Source organism: Podarcis pityusensis (genome assembly GCF_964106645.2).
Source record: "Podarcis pityusensis genome assembly, chromosome: 17".
Classification (NCBI taxonomy): Eukaryota; Metazoa; Chordata; class Lepidosauria; order Squamata; family Lacertidae; genus Podarcis; species Podarcis pityusensis.
The window spans coordinates 147,155-167,471 of NC_138042.1; the positions used below are offsets into that span (position 1 = coordinate 147,155).

General features: G+C 43.9%; 1 protein-coding gene across 4 annotated transcripts in view; it reads left to right on the forward strand.

Moving 5' to 3' along the window:
* The window catches only part of LOC308466641 (uncharacterized protein), a 103,692-nt gene that overhangs the window by 34,410 nt on the left and 48,965 nt on the right, over positions 1 to 20,317 (forward strand). Inside the window, exon 2 of one of the 4 annotated variants that reach the window (XM_080987561.1) lies at positions 19,308 to 19,725. In XM_080987561.1, the coding sequence (XP_080843687.1) occupies positions 19,590 to 19,725 (136 nt within the window). In that variant the 5' untranslated portion in view covers positions 19,308 to 19,589. Of the gene's footprint in view, positions 1 to 18,772; positions 19,726 to 20,317 lie in introns of those variants that run through there. The other 3 variants (XM_080987560.1, XM_080987562.1, XM_080987563.1) reach the window with 3 other exon arrangements.

Consider the following 20,317-nt stretch of genomic DNA (forward strand, 5'->3'; position numbering starts at 1 on the left):
CACAGACGATGAAGAGGATTTTGTGGGTTTTTCTGCCTCCGAAGGGGAGGGAGAAGAGGCTTCGGAGGAAGAAGAATCAGACTGGGAGGCCCACCCCGCGGGAAGGGATCAGAGCGGGTGGGAAGCGGGTTTTGAATCCTCAGAGGATGGCGACAGCTCCTTCCGGGGGTTCCCCGCATCGGCCGAAGAAAGGGATGAAGTTGGGTCAACAGGTTGGGCCAGGGGTGGAGGGGGTCCTGGGGGGGAGGTGGATGTCAGGGAACTGACATCGGAGCTAGAGGCGGAGGAAAGGCTCTCAAATGATGCTGGAGAAGGGCCCAGCAGGGAGAGAGGCAGCTCAGCAGATGGGGAAGCAAATCAGCGCAACACCAGGGATAAAGGGGGGCAGATGGGGGAATCGGCGAGAGGGCTCCAGGACTCTTCACCGGACACCAGCGGGGAGAGCACGGGTCCTCCGCTACCCACGCCCTCCCTGCGCAGAAGGCTTCTGCGCAGGGAGAGTAGGAGGAGACTTGGCGTCAAACAACTTTTATGTTGGAAAAGGTTTAAGAAACGCCCACTGACGGATTCTGCTAGCGACTGAGGCAGCCACGAAGTGAAGGGCTGTCCAGACAGAAAGGTTTAACAAGGCAACATAGCCAGGAGAGGCGGCAACTTACGCACGAGCAACCCATACTCATTACAGTTCTGATACTTTGATATGTTGAAATTGCTAATAAAAATGTTTTTTTTAGAAAAAGAAAAACTTGGAAAAGCGATATATTATTCGGAAAGCAACAGTTAAGGTATTACAGGGCAGGTGGTGATTTGTTAGAAATGCATGGGGTGATTTGATTGATACATAATGTACTGTAAAAGGTATTTCAGCCCTGTGTTCTGGGCTCAGACTTTGGAAATAATTCCTTTGAGACATTCTGCTAGCTAGCACAAAATAAACACCTTTCCTTTTCCATTGCTGTGTGGAGTTTTTCCTTCAGCCTATAGGTTTGCAACAGCAGGGGGAGGGGGATCCTATCCATGCAAGAGAGACTGGCAGGGGGGGTGGAGGAAGGGGGATCCTACCTTCATGCAAGGGAGGCTGGGGACAAAGGGGAGGCCAACCTGCCGAGTGCCCAGCCCGGTGCTGTGCTGCTCCTCCCAGCACCACACGCGGGCAAGGGGATTTGATGAAAATAGATCAAAGTTTGAATTAGAGATATTAAGCAACGAATGTAAAATTTTGTCTAAAATGTATAAATTGCTGCTTGAATGGCATTTGAAGGATGAGGAGGTAAAGTCGGTTATGATTCATTGGGCTAAAGATTTTGGGTATAACATAAAGCTGAGTGATTTTGGATTCTTAGATCACGGACTGCAGTTTCTTGAAGATGGACTTCTGGCAAGCGATGGGCTGCACCTCACAACGGTTTGGATAAATGTTTTTGCCAAAAATCTCAGAAACCTCATCAGGAGGGCTTTAAACTGACTAATGTGGGGGAGGGAGACAGTGCTCCTGAAGGTAGGAGTCTATCAATTGATGAAGATGATCATCCAAATGTCATAGACCAAATGGAGCAAACAGCACGCAGACCTAGTGGTGGGAGGAAAAAATCCTTAAATAAGAGACACGGGGGAATGATTAAAGGACTTCAATGTCTGTACACTAACGCGCAAAGCATGGGAAATAAACAAGATGAGCTTGAGCTCTTGGTACAGCAAACTAAATATGACATAATAGGCATCACTGAAACCTGGTGGGATAAGTCCCACGATTGGAATGTAATAATGGAGGGATACAATCTATTTCAGAGAAACAGACCAGACAAGAAAGGAGGAGGAGTAGCGTTATATGTCAGGGATGTGTATACCTGTGAAGAGATCCAAGCTTTAGAACCTCAAAGCCAAAGTGAGAGCATTTGGGTCAAAATTAAGGGAGAGAAGAATAACAGTGACCTCATTGTGGGAGTTTACTATAGATCCCCAAGCCAAACGGAGGACATAGATGATGCCTTCCTGGAACAGATGGCCAAGCATGCAAAAGGAAGGGAGATAGTAGTAATGGGGGACTTCAATTACCCGGATATTTGTTGGATGTCAAACTCAGCCAAGAGCATAAGGTCAAACAGATTCCTCACTGGCCTTGCAGACAACTTCATTGTCCAGAAAGTGGGAGAAGCAACAAGAGGAACAGCCATTTTAGATCTGGTCCTAACCAATGTTGATGACCTGGTTAGTGGGGTAGAAGTGGAAGGATCATTAGGCGCGAGTGATCATGCTCTTCTGAAGTTTTCTATACAGCAGAAAGGAGCAGCCAAGCATACTAGGACTCAATTTCTTGACTTTAAGAAAGCCGACTTCATAAAACTTAGGGAAGTGCTGGGTGAGATCCCATGGACAGTAATACTAAAAGGAAAGGGAGTTCATGATGGCTGGGAGTTTGTTAAGAGGGAGATAGTAAAAGCACAACGTCAGGCAATACTAATGAGACGGAAACATGGAAGGTGCCTAAAGAAGCCAGGGTGGCTATCTAAAGAACTTTTAACTGAGTTAAGATTAAAAAAGGATGTGTACAAAAAATGGAAAAGGGGGGAACCACCAAAGAGGAATTCAAACAAATAGCCAGCACGTGTAGACACAAAGTCAGAAAAGCTAAAGCACAGAATGAACTCAGGCTTGCTAGAGAGGTTAAAAGCAACAAAAAAGGCTTTTATGGGTATGTTCGTAGCAAAAGGAAGAACAAAGAAACAGTGGGGTCACTCAGAGGAGAAGATGGTGAAATGCAAACAGGGGACACAGAAAGGGCTGAACTCCTCAATGCCTTCTTTGCCTCAGTCTTCTCCGATAAAGAAAACAATGCCCGACCTGAAGAATTTGGAGCAAATGATTCAGCAGAGGAAACACAGCCCAGAATAACTAAGGGGATAGTACAAGAATACTTGGCTAGTTTAGATGTATTCAAGTCTCCAGGGCCAGATGAACTGCATCCAAGAGTATTAAAAGAACTGGCAGATGTGATCTCAGAACCACTGACAGTCATCTTTGAGAATTCCTGGAGAACAGGCAAAGTCCCGGCAGACTGGAGGAGGGCAAATGTTGTCCCTATTTTCAAAAAGGGGAAACGAGAGGACCCAAATAATTACCGCCCAGTCAGTCTGACATCAAGACCAGGGAAGATTCTGGAGCAGATCATTAAGCAAACAGTCTGTGAGCACCTAGAAAGGAATGCTGTGATCATCAATAGTCTGCATGGATTTCTGAAAAATAAGTCATGTCAAACTAACCTGATCTCGTTTTTTGACAGAATTACAAGCCTGGTAGATGAAGGCAACGCAGTGGATGTAGCCTACCTTGATTTCAGCAAGGCATTTGACAAGGTGCCCCATGATATTCTTGTAAAGAAGCTGGTAAAATGCGGTCTTGACTATGCTACCACTCAGTGGATTTGTAACTGGCTGACTGACCGAACCCAAAGGGTGCTCATCAATGGTTCCTCTTCATCCTGGAGAAGAGTGACTAGTGGGGTGCCACAGGGTTCTGTCTTGGGCCCGGTCTTATTCAACATCTTTATCAACGACTTGGATGATGGACTCAAGGGCATCCTGATCAAATTTGCAGATGACACCAAACTGGGAGGGGTGGCTAACACCCCAGAGGACAGGATCACACTTCAAAACGACCTTGACAGATTAGAGAACTGGGCCAAAACAAACAAGATGAATTTTAACAGGGAGAAATGTAAAGTATTGCACTTGGGCAAAAAAAATGTGAGGCACAAAATACAAGATGGGTGACACCTGGCTTGAGAGCAGTACATGTGAAAAGGATCTAGGAGTCTTGGTTGACCACAAACTTGACACGAGCCAACAGTGTGACGCGGCAGCTAAAAAAGCCAATGCAATTCTGGGCTGCATCAATAGGAGTATAGCATCTAGATCAAGGGAAGTAATAGTGCCACTGTATTCTGCTCTGGTCAGACCTCACCTGGAGTACTGTGTCCAGTTCTGGGCACCACAGTTCAAGAAGGACACTGACAAAGGAGACAGGTCTGACATTGGTTAAGAAAGTGAAATATTTAGGGGTTAATATGACTGCTAAGAATGTGAATTTATTTAAGGATAATTATGAAAAATGCTGGACTGAAGTGAAAAAAGATTTAGAAATATGGTCAAATTTGAAGCTATCGCTGCTAGGCCGAATTGCTGTGATAAAAATGAATGTATTGCCAAGAATGTTATTTTTGTTTCAAACACTGCAAATTTTGGACAAAATGGACTGTTTCAAGAAGTGGCAGAGAGCTATCTCCAGATTTGTCTGGCAGGGCAAGAAGCCTCGTATAAAATTTAAGATATTAACTGATGCTAAAGAAAGAGGTGGATTTGCCCTGCCAGACTTAAAACTTTATTATGAATCAGCCGCTTTTTGTTGGCTGAGAGAATGGATGCTTCTTGAAAACACGGATGTTTTGGATTTGGAAGGTTTCAATAACGTATTTGGTTGGCATGCATATTTGTGGTATGATAAGGTCAAAGCACATAAAGCGTTTAAAAACCATATTGTAAGAAAAGCACTTTTTAATGTCTGGATAAGATAATAATAATAATAATAATAATAATAATAATAATAATAATAATAATTTATTATTTGTACCCCGCCCATCTGGCTGGGTTTCCCCAGCCACTTCTATAGAAACAAAAAATACAGTAAAATATCACAGATTAAAAGCTTCCCTGAACAGGGCTGCCTTAAGATGTCTTTTAAATGTCAGGTAGTTATTTATTGCTTTGACATCTGATGGGAGGGCGTTCCACAGGGCGGGCGCCACTACCGAGAAGGCCCTCTGCCTGGTTCCCTGTAGCTTTGCTTCTCGCAATGAGGGAACCGCCAGAAGGCCCTCGGCGCTGGACCTCAGCGTCCAGGCAGAATGATGGGGGTGGAGACGCTCCTTCAGGTATACTGGACCAAGGCCGTTTAGGGCTTTAAAGGTCAGCACCAACACTTTGAATTGTGCTCGGAAACGTACTGGGAGCCAATGTAGGTCTTTCAAGACCGGTGTTATGTAGTCTCGGCGGCCGCCCCCAGTCACCAGTCTAGCTGCCACATTCTGGATTAATTGTAGTTTCCGGGTCACCTTCAAAGGTAGCCCCACGTAGAGCGCATTGCAGTAGTCCAAGCGGGAGATAACTAGAGCATGCACCACTCTGGCGAGACAGTCCGCGGGCAGGTAGGGTCTCAGCCTGCGTATCAGGTGGAATTGGTAGACAGCTGCCCTGGATACAGAATTGACCTGCGCCTCCATGGACAGCTGTGAGTCCAAAATGACTCCCAGGCTGCGCACCTGGTCCTTCAGGGGCACAGTTACCCTATTCAGGACCAGGGAGTCCTCCACACCAGCCCGCCCCGTCCCCCAAAAACAATACTTCTGTCTTGTCAGGATTCAACTTCAACCCATTAGCCGCCATCCATCCTCCAACCGCCTCCAGGCACTCACACAGGACCTTCACCGCCTTCACTGGTTCCGATTTGAAAGAGAGGTAGAGCTGGGTATCATCTGCATATTGATGGACACCCAGTCCAAATCCCCTGATGATCTCTCCCAGCGGCTTCATATAGATGTTAAAAAGCATGGGGGAGAGGACGGAACCCTGAGGCACCCCACAAGTGAGGGCCCAGGGGTCTGAACACTCATCCCCCCCACCACTTTCTGAACACAGCCCAGGAGGAAGGAGCGAAACCACTGTATAACAGTGCCCCCAGCTCCCAGCCCCTCTAGACGGTCCAGAAGGATGTTATGGTCGATTGTATCAAAGGCCGCTGAGAGATCCAGCAGAACCAGGAAACAACTCTCACCTTTGTCCCTAGCTCGCCGGAGATCATCAACCAGCGCGACCAAGGCAGTTTCAGTCCCATGGTGAGGTCTGAATCCCGATTGGAAGGGATCCAAATGGTCCGCATCCTCCAGGCGTGCCTGGAGTTGTTCAGCAACCACGCACTCAATCACCTTGCCCAAGAATGGAAGATTTGAGACTGGGCGATAGTTGGCCATACTGGCCGGGTCTAAAGATGGTTTTTTAAGAAGCGGTTTAATGACCGCCTCTTTCAGCGGATCTGGGAATGTTCCCTCACAGAGGGAAGCATTCACCACCCCGCAGAGCCCATCGCCCAGCCCTTCCCGGCTTGCTTTTATTAGCCAGGATGGGCAAGGATCAAGGAGACAGGTGGTTGTTTTCACGCGTCCAAGCAGCCTGTCCACATCCTCGGGGGTAACGGATTGAAATTGATTCCATGCAACTTGACCAGACAGAGCTCTAGCACTCTCCTGCCCTGGCCCTGCTCCCACGGTGGATTTGTTAGAAAATAAAACCCCAAGATGGCTGTCACCAATGGAAGCAAAGGCTTTGAAAAAACTCAATATGGAGGCCAAATGGCCGAAGTATTGGGAAATTTTAGAACAAGAGGGTGACAGATTAAAGCTACAGAGCTTTGAAAAATTTAAAAACAGAGTACGAGATTGGCTCCATTATCAAATAATGGAGGCATATAACTGTTGGGATACTGCCAGGGAGATAAAGTCCATCATGGCCCCCAAGCCGTCTGCCGGACAATCCATCGACCTCCCGTAGGCACGCAGTATCAACAATTAGCGACATGAGTTTCTAGAAAATATCTTGCCACATTCCAGAGCTCATGCACGCTCTATCAGCAGATAATGCACAGCCAAAAGTTGCACTTAGGAGAGCATTATTTACAAGTTTATTCAGCGTTGATCAGAACACAGAAAAACACGACTGCCTGCTTTAGTGTCTGCGACACAGAGAGAAAACGAAAGCAACAGAAAAACATAAACATCCTGTGAACAGGAAATACGCAGACTCTGACTCACAAAGCCTGCTCCCTTTTAAGGTGGAACGGAAATATCCTAACATCCTCCCCCTTTCCGTGTAACCTGTAGTACCTGTGGTTCAACCCAATTGCAACCTTTGTACGTAAACCTTAAGTTCTTCTCTGTTAACAACCTTAGACAACAGATCAGCAGGAATTTCATTTCCTGCCATGTAGGACACCTGAATGAGTCCTTTCTGAATACACTCTCTTGCACGATGTAGCTTAATCTGCAAGTACTTGGTCCTTTGCTTGCAACTCTCTGAGTTCAGCAAAGCCAAACACGATCTATTGTCTTGATACACTTGTATAGGACATTTCACAGAAACTCTGATGTCCTTAAACAGTTGCATCAACCATTCACAATCCATGAGTGAAAATGACAGAGCATTGAGTTCTGCTTCACAGGAACTTAGGCTCACTGTCGTCTGCTTTTTGCACAACCAGTCAAACAGGCAGTGGTTGTACATGTAGCATACTCCAGAAGTGCTTGTACCATCCGTGGTGTCACTTCCAAAACTTGCATCTGCAAAGATTTCAAGACCTCCAGTCTTCTGACTGGTGAACCTCAGCCTGTAGTGCAAAGTCCCTTTCAAATAGCGGGCTATGCGCTTCAGAGCTTTCCAATCCTGAACAGTAGGATTGTTGGCATGTCTGCTAAGCAGGTTAGTGCTTACAGCAATGTCAGGTCTTGAGCATCTAGCAATGAAATTCAACTTGCCTAGAATGCATCTGTACAGCGTTGTGTCAGAAAACGCTTCAGCAGTACTATCTACCTGGTAACCTGTCACCATCGGTGTGTCTGCTGGGTTTGCATCAACCAAATTCAACCTGGTTAATACATCAGCAATTTTCTGTGTTTGGTGTACCAGAAAATTACCTGCTTGGTCCCTTTCCACCTGCAGAGAAAGATAGTTGGATACCTCACCAAGATCCTTCATGTCAAAGTGCTCCTTCAGTTGAGCTAGGGTGCTTTGGTACAAAGCCTGATTCTTCCAAAACATCAGAAGATCATCAACAAAACATAAACAATACAGTTTGTTTTGCCCCTCCTCCTTGACAAACACACATGGATCAGCTTTGCCCTGGTGAAAACCTAGAGAAAGCAACGTCTCAGTGAGCTTTGTGTTCCAACACCTGGCACTCTGCTTGAGACCATATAAGGATTTCTGCAGTTTACAGACCATTCCCTTCTGTATCTGCATCCCGTCTGGTGGAAGCATAAACAGCTCCTCCCCCAAAATCCCGTACAAAAAAGCTGTATTAATGTCATGATGGGAAACATGCAGTTTCTCCTCCGCAGCAATCTTGAGCATCAGCCGAATGCTCTCATATTTGACTGTGGGTGAATAGGTCTCGTGGTAATCCTGTCCTGGTACCTGTGAAAAACCTCTGGCAACCAATCTGGCTTTGTGTCTGACAACCTTGCCATTCTGGTCTGTCTTGGCCTTGAAGACCCATTTGCTGCCAACCAGTCTCATCCCTGGGACTACCGGTACCAACTCCCAAGTTTGGTTCCTATTCAAGGAATCAACTTCAGCCTTCATGGCATTAAGCCAAGGCTCAGCATCTTTAGAGGTTAACTCCTGAACCTCTTTGAAGCTTGAAGGTTCCCACACCTTCTCTGAGCTACTAAGAACAGCAGTTGCTGTCTTAGCAAACTCATCAGCAAATCTCTTTGGAGGTCTGCCCTTTGTGGCTCTTTCAGATCTGCATACTAGACGCAAGTCTTCTGGACTCATCTCCTTCTTAGGAGAAAAGTGACCAATGGTGAACAGTGGTTCTTCCAGTTCATTGTCAGACGCATCAGATAGTCTGACTGAGGCCTTTGCGCTCTTGTAGTCTGCTGTGTCATCACTATCACTGACACCAGCAGCAGCACCGCCCACTGAACTGGAATCCGAACTCTGATCATCATCATCATCATCATCATCCTCAGCAGCTTCCTCAGCTTTAACTGCTTCTTTGACATCACCTTCATCCTCCTCTGGGTAACTCTGGAAAAGTCCCACATTTTCCCCCCACTTAGGATTGTACTCAACACTCTTTGTGAACTTAATGGACTTAGAGTCAGTCATCCACACCCTGTATGCACCTTTTTCGTACCCCATGAACAAACCATGTGCCCCACGCTTCCCAAGCTTGTTGCTCTGTGGGGTGTGTACCCACATGTCAGAACCAAAGATTCTCATGTGCTTGATGTTGGGTTTCTTACCAAACATCTTCTCATAGGGGGTACAACCAATAGGTGATGACAATCTGTGATTATAAGTGTAAGCAAAATTCGACAGAGCCTCCCCCCAATACTTATCAGGGAGATTGGCATCATGCAACAAGGTTTTCAGTCCTTGCAGCAACGTTTGATTTGCTCGCTCCGCAAGCCCATTCATCCATGGCGATCTAGGCGTTGACAAGTCATGCTGGATTCCCTTCTCAGTCAGGAAAGCTTCAAACTGCTGAGAAGTGAACTCCCCGTCCCGATCAGTAAACAATACGTTTACCGTGAACATTCTCCAACCAAGCACAGAATGCCTTGAACTTAGGAAACGCTTGCGATTTCTGCTCGAGCATAAACACATGAATGTACCTGGAAAAAGAATCAATTAGAACCATGAAGTACCTTGCTCCACCCAAAGAGGGCGCAAGTGGACCAACCAGGTCTGCGTGCACTAGCTGGTAGGGTTTGGAAGCCTGCCTGCTAGACTCCATGCCTTTTGGAGCAACCTTCACCTTGTTCTCTGCACAAGATACACATTTCATGTGAAACTTACAGGGTTTGATGTTCAAACCCTCAACCATCTCTGGCATCTTGGCCAGTGCCTTCCAAGAGAGGTGGCAAAACCTTCTGTGTGCATCGTGAATGCATCCTGCATGAAGAACTTTGTTAGTTTGTGCAACACAACAAGAATCAGCATTAGACACAACAGCACCACTGTCGTCATAAGTTATACAGAACAAGCCATCCATAAACTTTGCATGCAAAATGTCCTCTTTGCCTTTTCTGATGACACAGACGCTCCTCTTGAAGGAAATCTCAAAACCACGCCCAGTAAGCTGTGGGACACTGAGCAAATTGTCTGCAGCACCTGGAACATACAGTACATCTTTGATGGTCATGTGCAGACTTGCCAGTCTCACAGTCCCTTCTCCTGCGATTCGCAACGTCTTTCCGTCAGCCAGGTGGATCTCACCTTCTTGAGGTTTGAAGGAGATAAACAGGTGGCGGTCTTTCGGGACATGGCGGGTACAGCCTGAATCAATAACAAACCTGGCCTTGGCCTTTGGAGCAGTCTTTCTGGCAAGCAAAACCTTGTTTTCCACCGGCGTGGGCTTTTGCAGCTTGCCCCCCTGCTCCTGGCCATCAAACTTGCCTTTAGCCTTTGGTGAAGCTGTGCCAGCAAACAAAACGTTGTTTTCCACCGGCGTGGGCTTTTGCAGCTTGCCCCCCTGCTCCTGGCCATCAGACTTGCCTTTAGCCTTTGGTGAAACTGTGCCAGCAAACAAAACCTTGTTTTCCACTGGCGTGGGCTTTTGCAGCTTGCCCCCCTGCTCCTGGCCATCAGACTTGCCTTTAGCCTTTGGTGAAGTTGTGCCAGCAAACAATGCCTTGTTTTTCTCTGGCGTGGGCTCTTCACCCTCCCTCTGCTTCTGGCCATCTGCAGGCGTCTGCCTCTGTTTACCTTTGCCCTTCCGGCCTCTACAAAGGCGATGACCTTGGCTCCCATGAGAAACAGAGCTCTCAGCTGCCGACTCCTTGGCTCCCCCTGGAGGCTGGAATGCTGCCTGGGATGACGTGACAGTCAGCTCCCCCTGCAGCTTGCAACCGGTGCCCTCAGCATCCCTGCATTCACTCGCATTCTGGGAAACAGCCAGGACCTCCGATGCAGTCAAACTCTGGGCTGGGATGACTGGCAGATGGGCTACTTTCAAAGCATTCCACATCTTACGTGCAGTCACATTGCCAGCTAACGTTTTAATTTCCTCCAGAGAGACGGACAAGACTATTATGTCTATCTCCTTCGAATTTTCGGCCTTCCATCTATCTGTCAGAGGAACTGGAGGGGCCTCACACACAGTATGCCACACTCCAAACTGATGCAGCAAACTCTCACACCATTTTGCCCAGGTCTGGTAGTTGTGCCGATTTAACTTTGGGCACTCAGCAGCCTCAGAAGCTTGGAAAAACTCCATTCCAGCTTTTTATTTGAGCCGTGAGTCTTATTCACTTCAGAGACGTCTTATCTCAGCAGCTCATTAATCACGAAGCCTTTGGCACGGCTCCCAGATCCATTAGTCTGCCGGAGTTCAAAGGCCCTTGCCTCGGCAAACAGAAAAGCCTCACTTTCGCTTTTCTTCCACATACCTTTCAGCAGTCTGTCGCAGTCTTACTCTCCTGTAAGTGCTGTGAATCTGGGCCCGAAACCTGTTGTTGGGATACTGCCAGGGAGATAAAGTCCATCATGGCCCCCAAGCCATCTGCCGGACGATCCATCGACCTCCCGTAGGCACGCAGTATCAACAATTAGCAACATGAGTTTCTAGAAAATATCTTGCCACATTCCAGAGCTCATGCACGCTCTATCAGCAGATAATGCACAGCCAAAAGTTGCACTTAGGAGAGCATTATTTACAAGTTTATTCAGCGTTGATCAGAACACAGAAAAACACGACTGCCTGCTTTAGTGTCTGCGACAGAGAGAAAACGAAAGCAACAGAAAAACATAAACATCCTGTGAACAGGAAATACGCAGACTCTGACTCACAAAGCCTGCTCCCTTTTAAGGTGGAACGGAAATATCCTAACAATAACTTGGATAAAAAACTAGGTTTTCAGGTGGAAAAATCAAAGCTGGAAACAGAACAGCTAGAACCTAAAGTTAAGAATTTGTCAAGAATGTATAACTTGCTGTTGAAATGGAATACCCAAGATGAAATGGTGAAATCTGCTATGATTAAATGGGCACAAGATGTTGGACATAATATTATGATGGCTGACTGGGAACAGTTATGGACCACTAGCATGAAGTTTATGGCATGTAACGCCTTAAAAGAGAATTTAATGAAAATGATTTACAGGTGGTACATAACACCAGTCAAGCTTGCAAAAATTTATCATTTGCCCGATAATAAATGTTGGAAATGTAATGAAACTGAAGGTACATTCTTTCACCTTTGGTGGACGTGCCCAAAGATTAAGGCATTCTGGGAGATGATCTATAATGAAATGAAAAAGGTATTTAAATATACCTTTCTAAAGAAACCAGAGGCCTTTCTCCTGGGCATGGTTGGCCAATTGGTGCCAAAGAAGGATAGATTTTTTTTCATGTATGCCACAACAGCAGCAAGAATACTTATCGCAAAGCACTGGAAGACACAAGATCTACCTACCAGGGAAGAATGGCAGATGAAGCTGATGGACTACATGGAGTTGGCGGAAATGACTGGCAGAATCCGAGACCAGGGAGAAGAGTCGGTGGAAGAGGATTGGAAAAAATTTAAAGCTTATTTACAGAAATATTGTAAAATTAATGAATGTTAGAAAGATGCTGGAATGAAGTTATATGGCTTTAGCAGAAATATTATAAAGAAATAAGTAAAAATAGATTGTTAATGGGTCAAAGTGGAAATTTAAGGTTAATTGTGTTAAGATAAATCATAGAACAAAAATTAAGAAAGATGGAAAGGATTTGCTGAAATAGCTAATTGAACAAGAATACAAAAAAGGGAGGTGTGAGGAGGTTGATGACACAAGTAAATGAAAGTTAGAGATATAGATATATTGGATGTGTTTTTTAAATGTTTTTGCTTTTTTGTTGTTGTTGTTCTGTTGTATTGTTTTTTTTTCATTGTTTTTTTTCTTTATTTTTGATGTATTGTGAACTTTTTATTGTTTCTTTCTTCTTTTTTCTGTAACTATTAAACCTTTAATAAATATCTTAAAAAAAAACAACAAGAAGGACACTGACAAACTGGAACGTGTCCAGAGGAGGGCAACCAAAATGGTCAAAGGCCTGGAAACGATGCCTTATGAGGAACGGCTAAGGGAGCTGGACATGTTTAGCCTGGAGAAGAGGAGGTTAAGGGGTGATATGATAGCCATGTTCAAATATATAAAAGGATGTCATATAGAGGAGGGAGAAAGGTTGTTTTCTGCTGCTCCAGAGAAGCGGACACGGAGCAATGGATCCAAACTACAAGAAAGAAGATTCCACCTAAACATTAGGAAGAACTTCCTGACAGTAAGAGCTGTTCGACAGTGGAATTTGCTGCCAAGGAGTGTGGTGGAGTCTCCTTCTTTGGAGGTCTTTAAGCAGAGGCTTGACAACCATATGTCAGGAGTGCTCTGATGGTGTTTCCTGCTTGGCAGGGGGTTGGACTCGATGGCCCTTGTTGTCTCTTCCAACTCTATGATTCTATGATTGGGTAAAATTATGGAAAGGTTTAAAATTTACTGCATGCAATGCCTTAAAAGAAAATGTAATGAAAATGATGTATAAATGGTATATTACACCCATTAAATTAGCCAAAATGTATAGTTAGCAACAAATGTTGGAAATGTAAAGAAAAAGAAGGAACATTTTATCACATGTGGTGGGAATGTAAAAAGGTGAAAAACTTCTGGGAGATGATATATAATGAGATGAAAAAAATGTTGAAATATACATTTATAAAGAAACCAGAAGCATTTTTACCTGGCATTGTAGGAAGTGATATAAATAGAAAGGAATGTAAGTTGTTTTTATATGCAACAACAGCAGCAAGAATATTATTGGCACAAAAATGGAAACAAGAAGAATTACCGATGCAAGAAGAATGGAGGATGAAATTAATGGACTATGCAGAGCTAGATAAACTAACAGGAAGGATTCGAAATCTGCGGGACCAGAAATTCACAGAAGACTGACTTCCGGGTTGGCGCCATCGCCGAATGGCGGACTCCCTCCGAGCTCCGGAGGGAGCCTGCTCGGCAGGGGCTGGGTCCTACCGCACCGGCGATGCGGGGACCCTTAAAAACCACGGCCACGGGGGCCGTGGACATGGAGACTCGGCTGGCACCGCTAGCGCCCTCCCGACTCGTGAAGGAGCCTTTTTAAAGGCTACGGATCGGGTGCCGGGGAGAAGCGTGGTGCTTTGAGTCCTCTGCTATCCCTGCTGAGCGAAGCCGCATGCCATCCGGCGGAGAGCGCTGACTTCTTCCATTGAAAATTCGGACTTCTTAACAACAACCCGTGAGTAATTTGGAAACCGGGTTCAAAAGGAGAAAAAAAAGAATTTTTTTTTCGGATTGGACACGAGCGGGGGGGGGATCCAAAAAGGAAGTCAGTCCCCCTCCCTACTGTAAACCTTCCAAAACAAGGATCGGGAAACCAAGGTCCAAAAAGATTTGTATTGCTGATAAAAACTAAGAATTCCACGATGGGGAACTACAAGAACTGCGCTGGAGGAAGAATTGAGGGAGAAGGGAAACGTAACCCCCCCCCCCCTGGGAACCGGGGTGATTGAAGAGAGAGCCTGGTGAAAAGAGTCGGAGATTTTGACAGCTGTCAAAGTAGCTGTCAAAGTCGGAAAGCAGAGAGGATTTTATTATGAGAACTTTGCTGGTTAAATTTGTTACAAATTGCTATAACTCGTTAAAATTTGGATACAAAATGGCGAAAACATGGATAACAATCGGACTTTTGGACTAGAGAAAACAAAGTTACAACAATCCCCCTAGAGGAGTTTCGGGACATTACAAAGATGGTCGTAAGTGGAAAAATACCATTGGAACTTTACAGGACTGGTTATCTTCTGGGAAAGCTGCAAAACGGAAATAATATTTTGTCTACAGGGTGTTCAGCTAAAGGAGACAATAGAATTTTCTATTGAAGAAAGGAAGGGACTGAACGCAAGTTTTTGTTCCTGAATAACAATAATCCCTGCAGAGTTACTAAACTTCTGAATTAGAACGTTTCAGCAGCGGAACAAGAGGAAATTGGACTACAACTTGGAAAGAACAATGGGGGGAGTTTTATTAAAGATTTGAAGTTAAATGTTTTAAAAAATAATTATAAAAAGAAAAAGCCAGCAAGGAGTTGGGGGAAATAGGTGATTTATGGACTTTAAGAATTCCAGGCAGATAACATGGTTTGGTGGTCAGGGGGAAATTAAACCGGGGACAGGGGGGGGAGAACTAAAATCCAAAGGCTTATCAACTTTTTTTTTTTTCTGAATTGGCTCTTTCTCATCTATTATACTTTTTATTTCTTATTTCTTATATTTCTATTATGTGGGGTGTCCTTATCATTAAAAAAAGGGAAATTGTGGAATGAAAATGGGGTGGGCCCTGGGGAGAGAACTTTTGTCTTTTATTAAGGGTATTGATGAGGAGTGTATAAATTTTAAATTTGAATAATGGTCTAAACAAATTAAGTTTCAATTAGAACTGAGAGCTTGTGGAGCCAACAATATGAAAGGGGAATATGGTAGGGGTGGGGGAAGGGGGGAGTCCCGGAAAGTGGATGTATGAAAATAAGGCTTTGAATGTACTTTAATCTTTACTTTCTGTATTTTTGAAAATCTTAATAAATATCATTTAAAAAAAAAACAGAAATTCACAGAAGACTGGCGTAAATTTACAGACTATTTGAAAAGTATTTGTGATGATCAGACTACGTTTGTAGGTTTGCAAGAAGTTTTGTGAGGAGAATTATTGGAGCTATTGCAAAAATGGATAAAGGGGAGGATGGTTAGTTAAGATAATTAAAGGCAATATGAATTTAAGAAATGCATAAGAAGTGGTTAAAACGGTGGATCATCAGAGGTGCTGATGGAAGTCCAAAAAATATTGTATAAGTGGTGAAGTTTTGTGGTATGTATTATAATTTATATGTTAAGATTAATAAAAATTATTATTTTTTTAAAAAAGTAATACAGTGGTACCTCGGATTACATACGCTTCAGGTTACATACGCTTCAGGTTACAGGCTCCGGTAACCCAGAAATATTACCTCGGGTTAAGAACTTTGCTTCAGGATGAGAACAGAAATCGTGCTCCAGCAGCACGGCGGCAGTGGGAGGCCCCATTTGCTAAAGTGGTGCTTCAGGTTAAGAACAGTTTCAGGTTAAGAACGGACCTCCAGAACAAAATAGATACTTAACCCAAGGTACCACTGTAGTTCAGCTGGAATACCATCACTTCCACTGGCCTTGTAATTTGCAATACTTTCTAAGGCCCATTTGACTTCACTCTCCAGGATGTCTGGCTCAAGGTCAGCAACCACACTACCTGGGGTGTACGAGACATCCATATCTTTCTGGTATAATTCCTCCTCTTCTTGATGTCTTCTGCTTCTGTTAGGTCCTTACCACTTTTGTCCTTTATTATGGAAATCTTTGTACGAAAAGTTCCTTTCACATCTCCAATTTTCTTGAATCTCTGGTTTTCCCCATTCTATTGTTTTCCTCCATTTCTTTGCATAGCTCGTTTAAGACAACCCTCTTGTCTCTCCTTGCTATTCTTTGGAAATCTGCATTCAATTTCCTGTATCTTTCACTATCTCCCTCACATTTTGCTTGCCTTCTCTCTCCTGCTATTTGTAAGGCCTTGTTAGACAGTCACTTTGCTTTCTTGCATTCCCTTTTCATTGGGATGTTTTTCGTTGTTTTTGTTTTGTTTTGTGTTTCAGTAGGATTGTTAATTTTTCTTGATTTTACTGCTTTGGTGTTTTTTGTTTTGGTAAACCAATCTGCAGGTTTTTAAAAATAAATTTTATTAAATAAATATAAATAAAATAACACAAGCCAAAACACAATCCATCCTGTAGATTTAAGTATCTGTCCACAGTCACCTACTTGTTATCAGAGGCCCAGAATCCACATTCCTTTGTAAAAAAAATATGAAATAAAGTCAAACCATTTTTGCAGGCAAAAAAAATTTATTTATTTTTTAAATCAATGTGGGGGGGCGGAGACAAGAACTTTTCCGCACTGGGTACCACCTGACCTTCCTATGCCACTGGGTCTGGGAAGGGAGCATGGATAAGGCAAATAACAGGCAGATAATATGCCTGGTCTGTTACTTGTATATAATAATAGTCCTGTGTCATGGTATTGCCAGAGAATGCAGGGGAGGAGCAGAGGCAGGCAGAGGGAGGGGGGCAGGAAGTGGCGACTGAGGAAAGAGGGGAAAGCCAGGAGGTGGGACAGCTCACAGATGTTGAACCAGAGCCTCAACACCGCACAGGAAGTTCTGGCACAGACAGTGAAACAATGCCTATTCCGTCTGCCAAGGAAAGGAGAGTGTTAAAGAGGAGGGGGCAGAGGCGTCACGTGAAACTTTCCCGCCTTTTCTGTTGGAGAAGGAGCTGGCATAAGCCACTCCCAGAATCTGAGCCGGAGGATTCGGATGCATGATTGTAATGGGCTGCTTGTACATATGTAAAATAAAGACTGTATATATGTATCTCTGAGTGAGCAGAAGCATTTCTTGCGAAGAGCATTCACAAGCCATCACATCCTGTATATTAGCTAATTTACTATCTTGAGTCGGTAGACCATTTTTCAACGTTAACATATCTCAGTCATAGTGGTTCATATTAACATAATTGGGGTTTTTTTACTTTAAACATTAGAGTTTTTCTCGCCAAAGCTCCTGTAGAGAAGCAGTCATGCCAAAAGTCCACGATGTGACTTTTAAGTGATCATTTCAAACCCAGGAACCACAACAGTATTCCATCTGATTGGCAGCACATCCTGTCTATCTCTTTGAGTCTCTGCACAAATTATGCTGCTCTTAACACTAGTCAGACAGAACATAAAGTGGCATCTCCTCCCAAATAATGCAGACGGCTCTAGATTAAATACTTCAGTTTAACTGATCTTGATTTGAAGATTCTGAAAAAAGATGAAAGGCCTCCTCTAATGAGAACAACCTGTGGGTCATCCCACGGAATACTCAGATAAATGGTGAAAGTATGCTGATAAGAGAATATGACAGCACCAGCTTGTTATTTTTAAATAGATGAAGTCAGACGACATGGAGTGGGGAGAGCGAGAGCGAGCCCAAAATTATTACCCGAAATAGCACAATGACGAAACCCCTTCGGAAAGTCTACTGAAGAAACCTCTCAAAAAACTACAGTCTTCCAAATTACAAAACTTGACAGCTTACCATAGACTCCTAACCTATGTTCTGTTTCTTTTTAAAACAAAACAAAACCAATTTTGCTCCTGATAATTTCAAAGGCTGCTAAGGTTGCTGGAAACTACCTGTTCTTGAGATCTCTCTTGCTCGCTCTCTCTCTCTCTCTGTGTGTGTGTGTGTGTGTGTGTGTGTGTGTGTGTTCTAAGGATGGGTGGATCTGTCTGTTTTGGTTTCTCTCTTTTTGTCATTTTTCCAAGCTTGGGTTCAGTTCTCCACATTTCCATATTAGTTTGCCATTAAAAACAGCCCTCATGATAATATACACATTTTTGCAAACCAATTTCCCCTAGAGAAGAAGAAGAAGAAGAGTTTGGATTTGATATCCCGCCTTTCACTCCCTTTAAGGAGTCTCAAAGCGGCTAACATTCTCCTTTCCCTTCCTCCCCCACAACAAACACTCTGTGAGGTGAGTGGGGCTGAGAGACTTCAAAGAAGTGTGACTGGCCCAGGGTCACCCAGCAGCTGCATGTGGAGGAGCGGAGACGCGAACCCGGTTCCCCAGATTACGAGACTACCGCTCTTAACCACTACACCACACTGGCCCTAACATGATGCTTTAAAAAAAACACTAATTTATGCATTTCTAGACACACCTTACCTTGGTATATGAATTTTGGTGCCCATTCTTTGGCTGGGAAGCTGCAATTCAGAGAAGGACGAATTTTGAAGGATGGATGTTTCAGTTTCTGTATTGTTTCAGCAACTGCAGATTTTGTAGGTTTGCCTTTAAATGTGAACTGAACTAAATTTCTCCCCTAATCCCTAGTGTATTCCTAATCTCAATTAATAATAACTTAATGACATAGTCAATCTCTCCCTATAGAGTTGGCAAAGTGGGATATAACTTGAATAAGTGAATGAATGAATCATTGATTCCAATAGGGGCTGTTTTGGCAAAGAGGATTTGCTTCTTTTATTTCTCTAACTACTGATTTCTCTAACTAATGTCCAGTAGCACCTTAGAGACCAACTAAGTTTGTTCTGGGTATACCTAAAGAAGGGTCTGGTGACTTCTGTTTCAGTGTTTCTGAAGAAGTGTGCATGCACACCAAAACTACTCAGTTGGTCTCTAAGGTGCTACATTATAATTTTTAAATTCTTTTGGAAGGATTCTTTTAAACTTTCTTAGATCATATAACTTTTTTGAAGACTTGATTCTTTTAAGGGAATTTTTAGGTTTTTAAGAAGAGTCTTTTTAACCATCTTTTTAAATAATTGTTTTAATTTATTTTGACTGTAAATGAGAAACATGCTTTGTCTCTAGTTCCAGGGATGTGACCACAAGGTATCAGATGCCAGAGAAGGGTTGGCTCATTTGGACATACTTTGAGATTTTTTTTTAATTTGCTCATATTAAAAAGAAAAAAAGAAAAGAATCACAAACATCTGTGAGGGGGCCACTGAAAGTAATGATTTCAAAAGAGCTACTTGAAGTAGGACTAACAGGAACCAACTCATGATGCAATTTAACATGGATTGGGCAGCCTACAGTCCAAAGGCAGGGGCCATAAAAAGCTGAGGCTCTGGACTTGAGAGACGTGCAGCAATGAAGACACTTCACCTTCTGTCATTCTGCCTGTTCATGGTAGCAAATGAGACAAGGAAGTTTGAGGATTGTGAATTGTTTTACAAGCTGAGAGATCTGGGGCTGGATGGCTTTCGCGGTATTGACGTAAAACAATGTGAGTCTTGTTTGTTGGACGTACAATGTCCAGCTGCTCTGTTAGGATAAATGTACACCCAATTTGTTGTGGATCCCAACCTCCCTTTGGTTTCTCATTTCTAGATGACATGTGTAGCAATTTATATGGATTTGTTTGGGTTTTTTGTTTACAGTATTATTGTTATTATCTTTGACCATTTTAAAATAATGTGGCATATCTGAAAAATGAGAACTGACAGAGCAGGCAAGATTGAAAATAAAGAGTCTTGTGGCACCTTAAAGGCTGACACATTTATGATATAATAAATTTTTATGAACTTCATCAGTTGCAAGATTAAAGGTAAAGGTAAAGGTAAAGGGACCCCTGACCGTTAGGTCCAATCGTGACCGACTCTGGGGTTGCGACGCTCATCTTGCTTTATTGGCCAAGGCAGCCGGTGTACAGCTTCCAGGTCATGTGGCCAGCATGACTAAGCCGCTTCTGGCAAACCAGAGCAGCGCACGGAAACGCCTTTTACCTTCCTGCCGGAGCGATACCTATTTATCTACTTGCACTTTGACGTGCTTTTGAACTGCTAGGTTGGCAGGAGCAGGGACCGAGCAACGGGAGC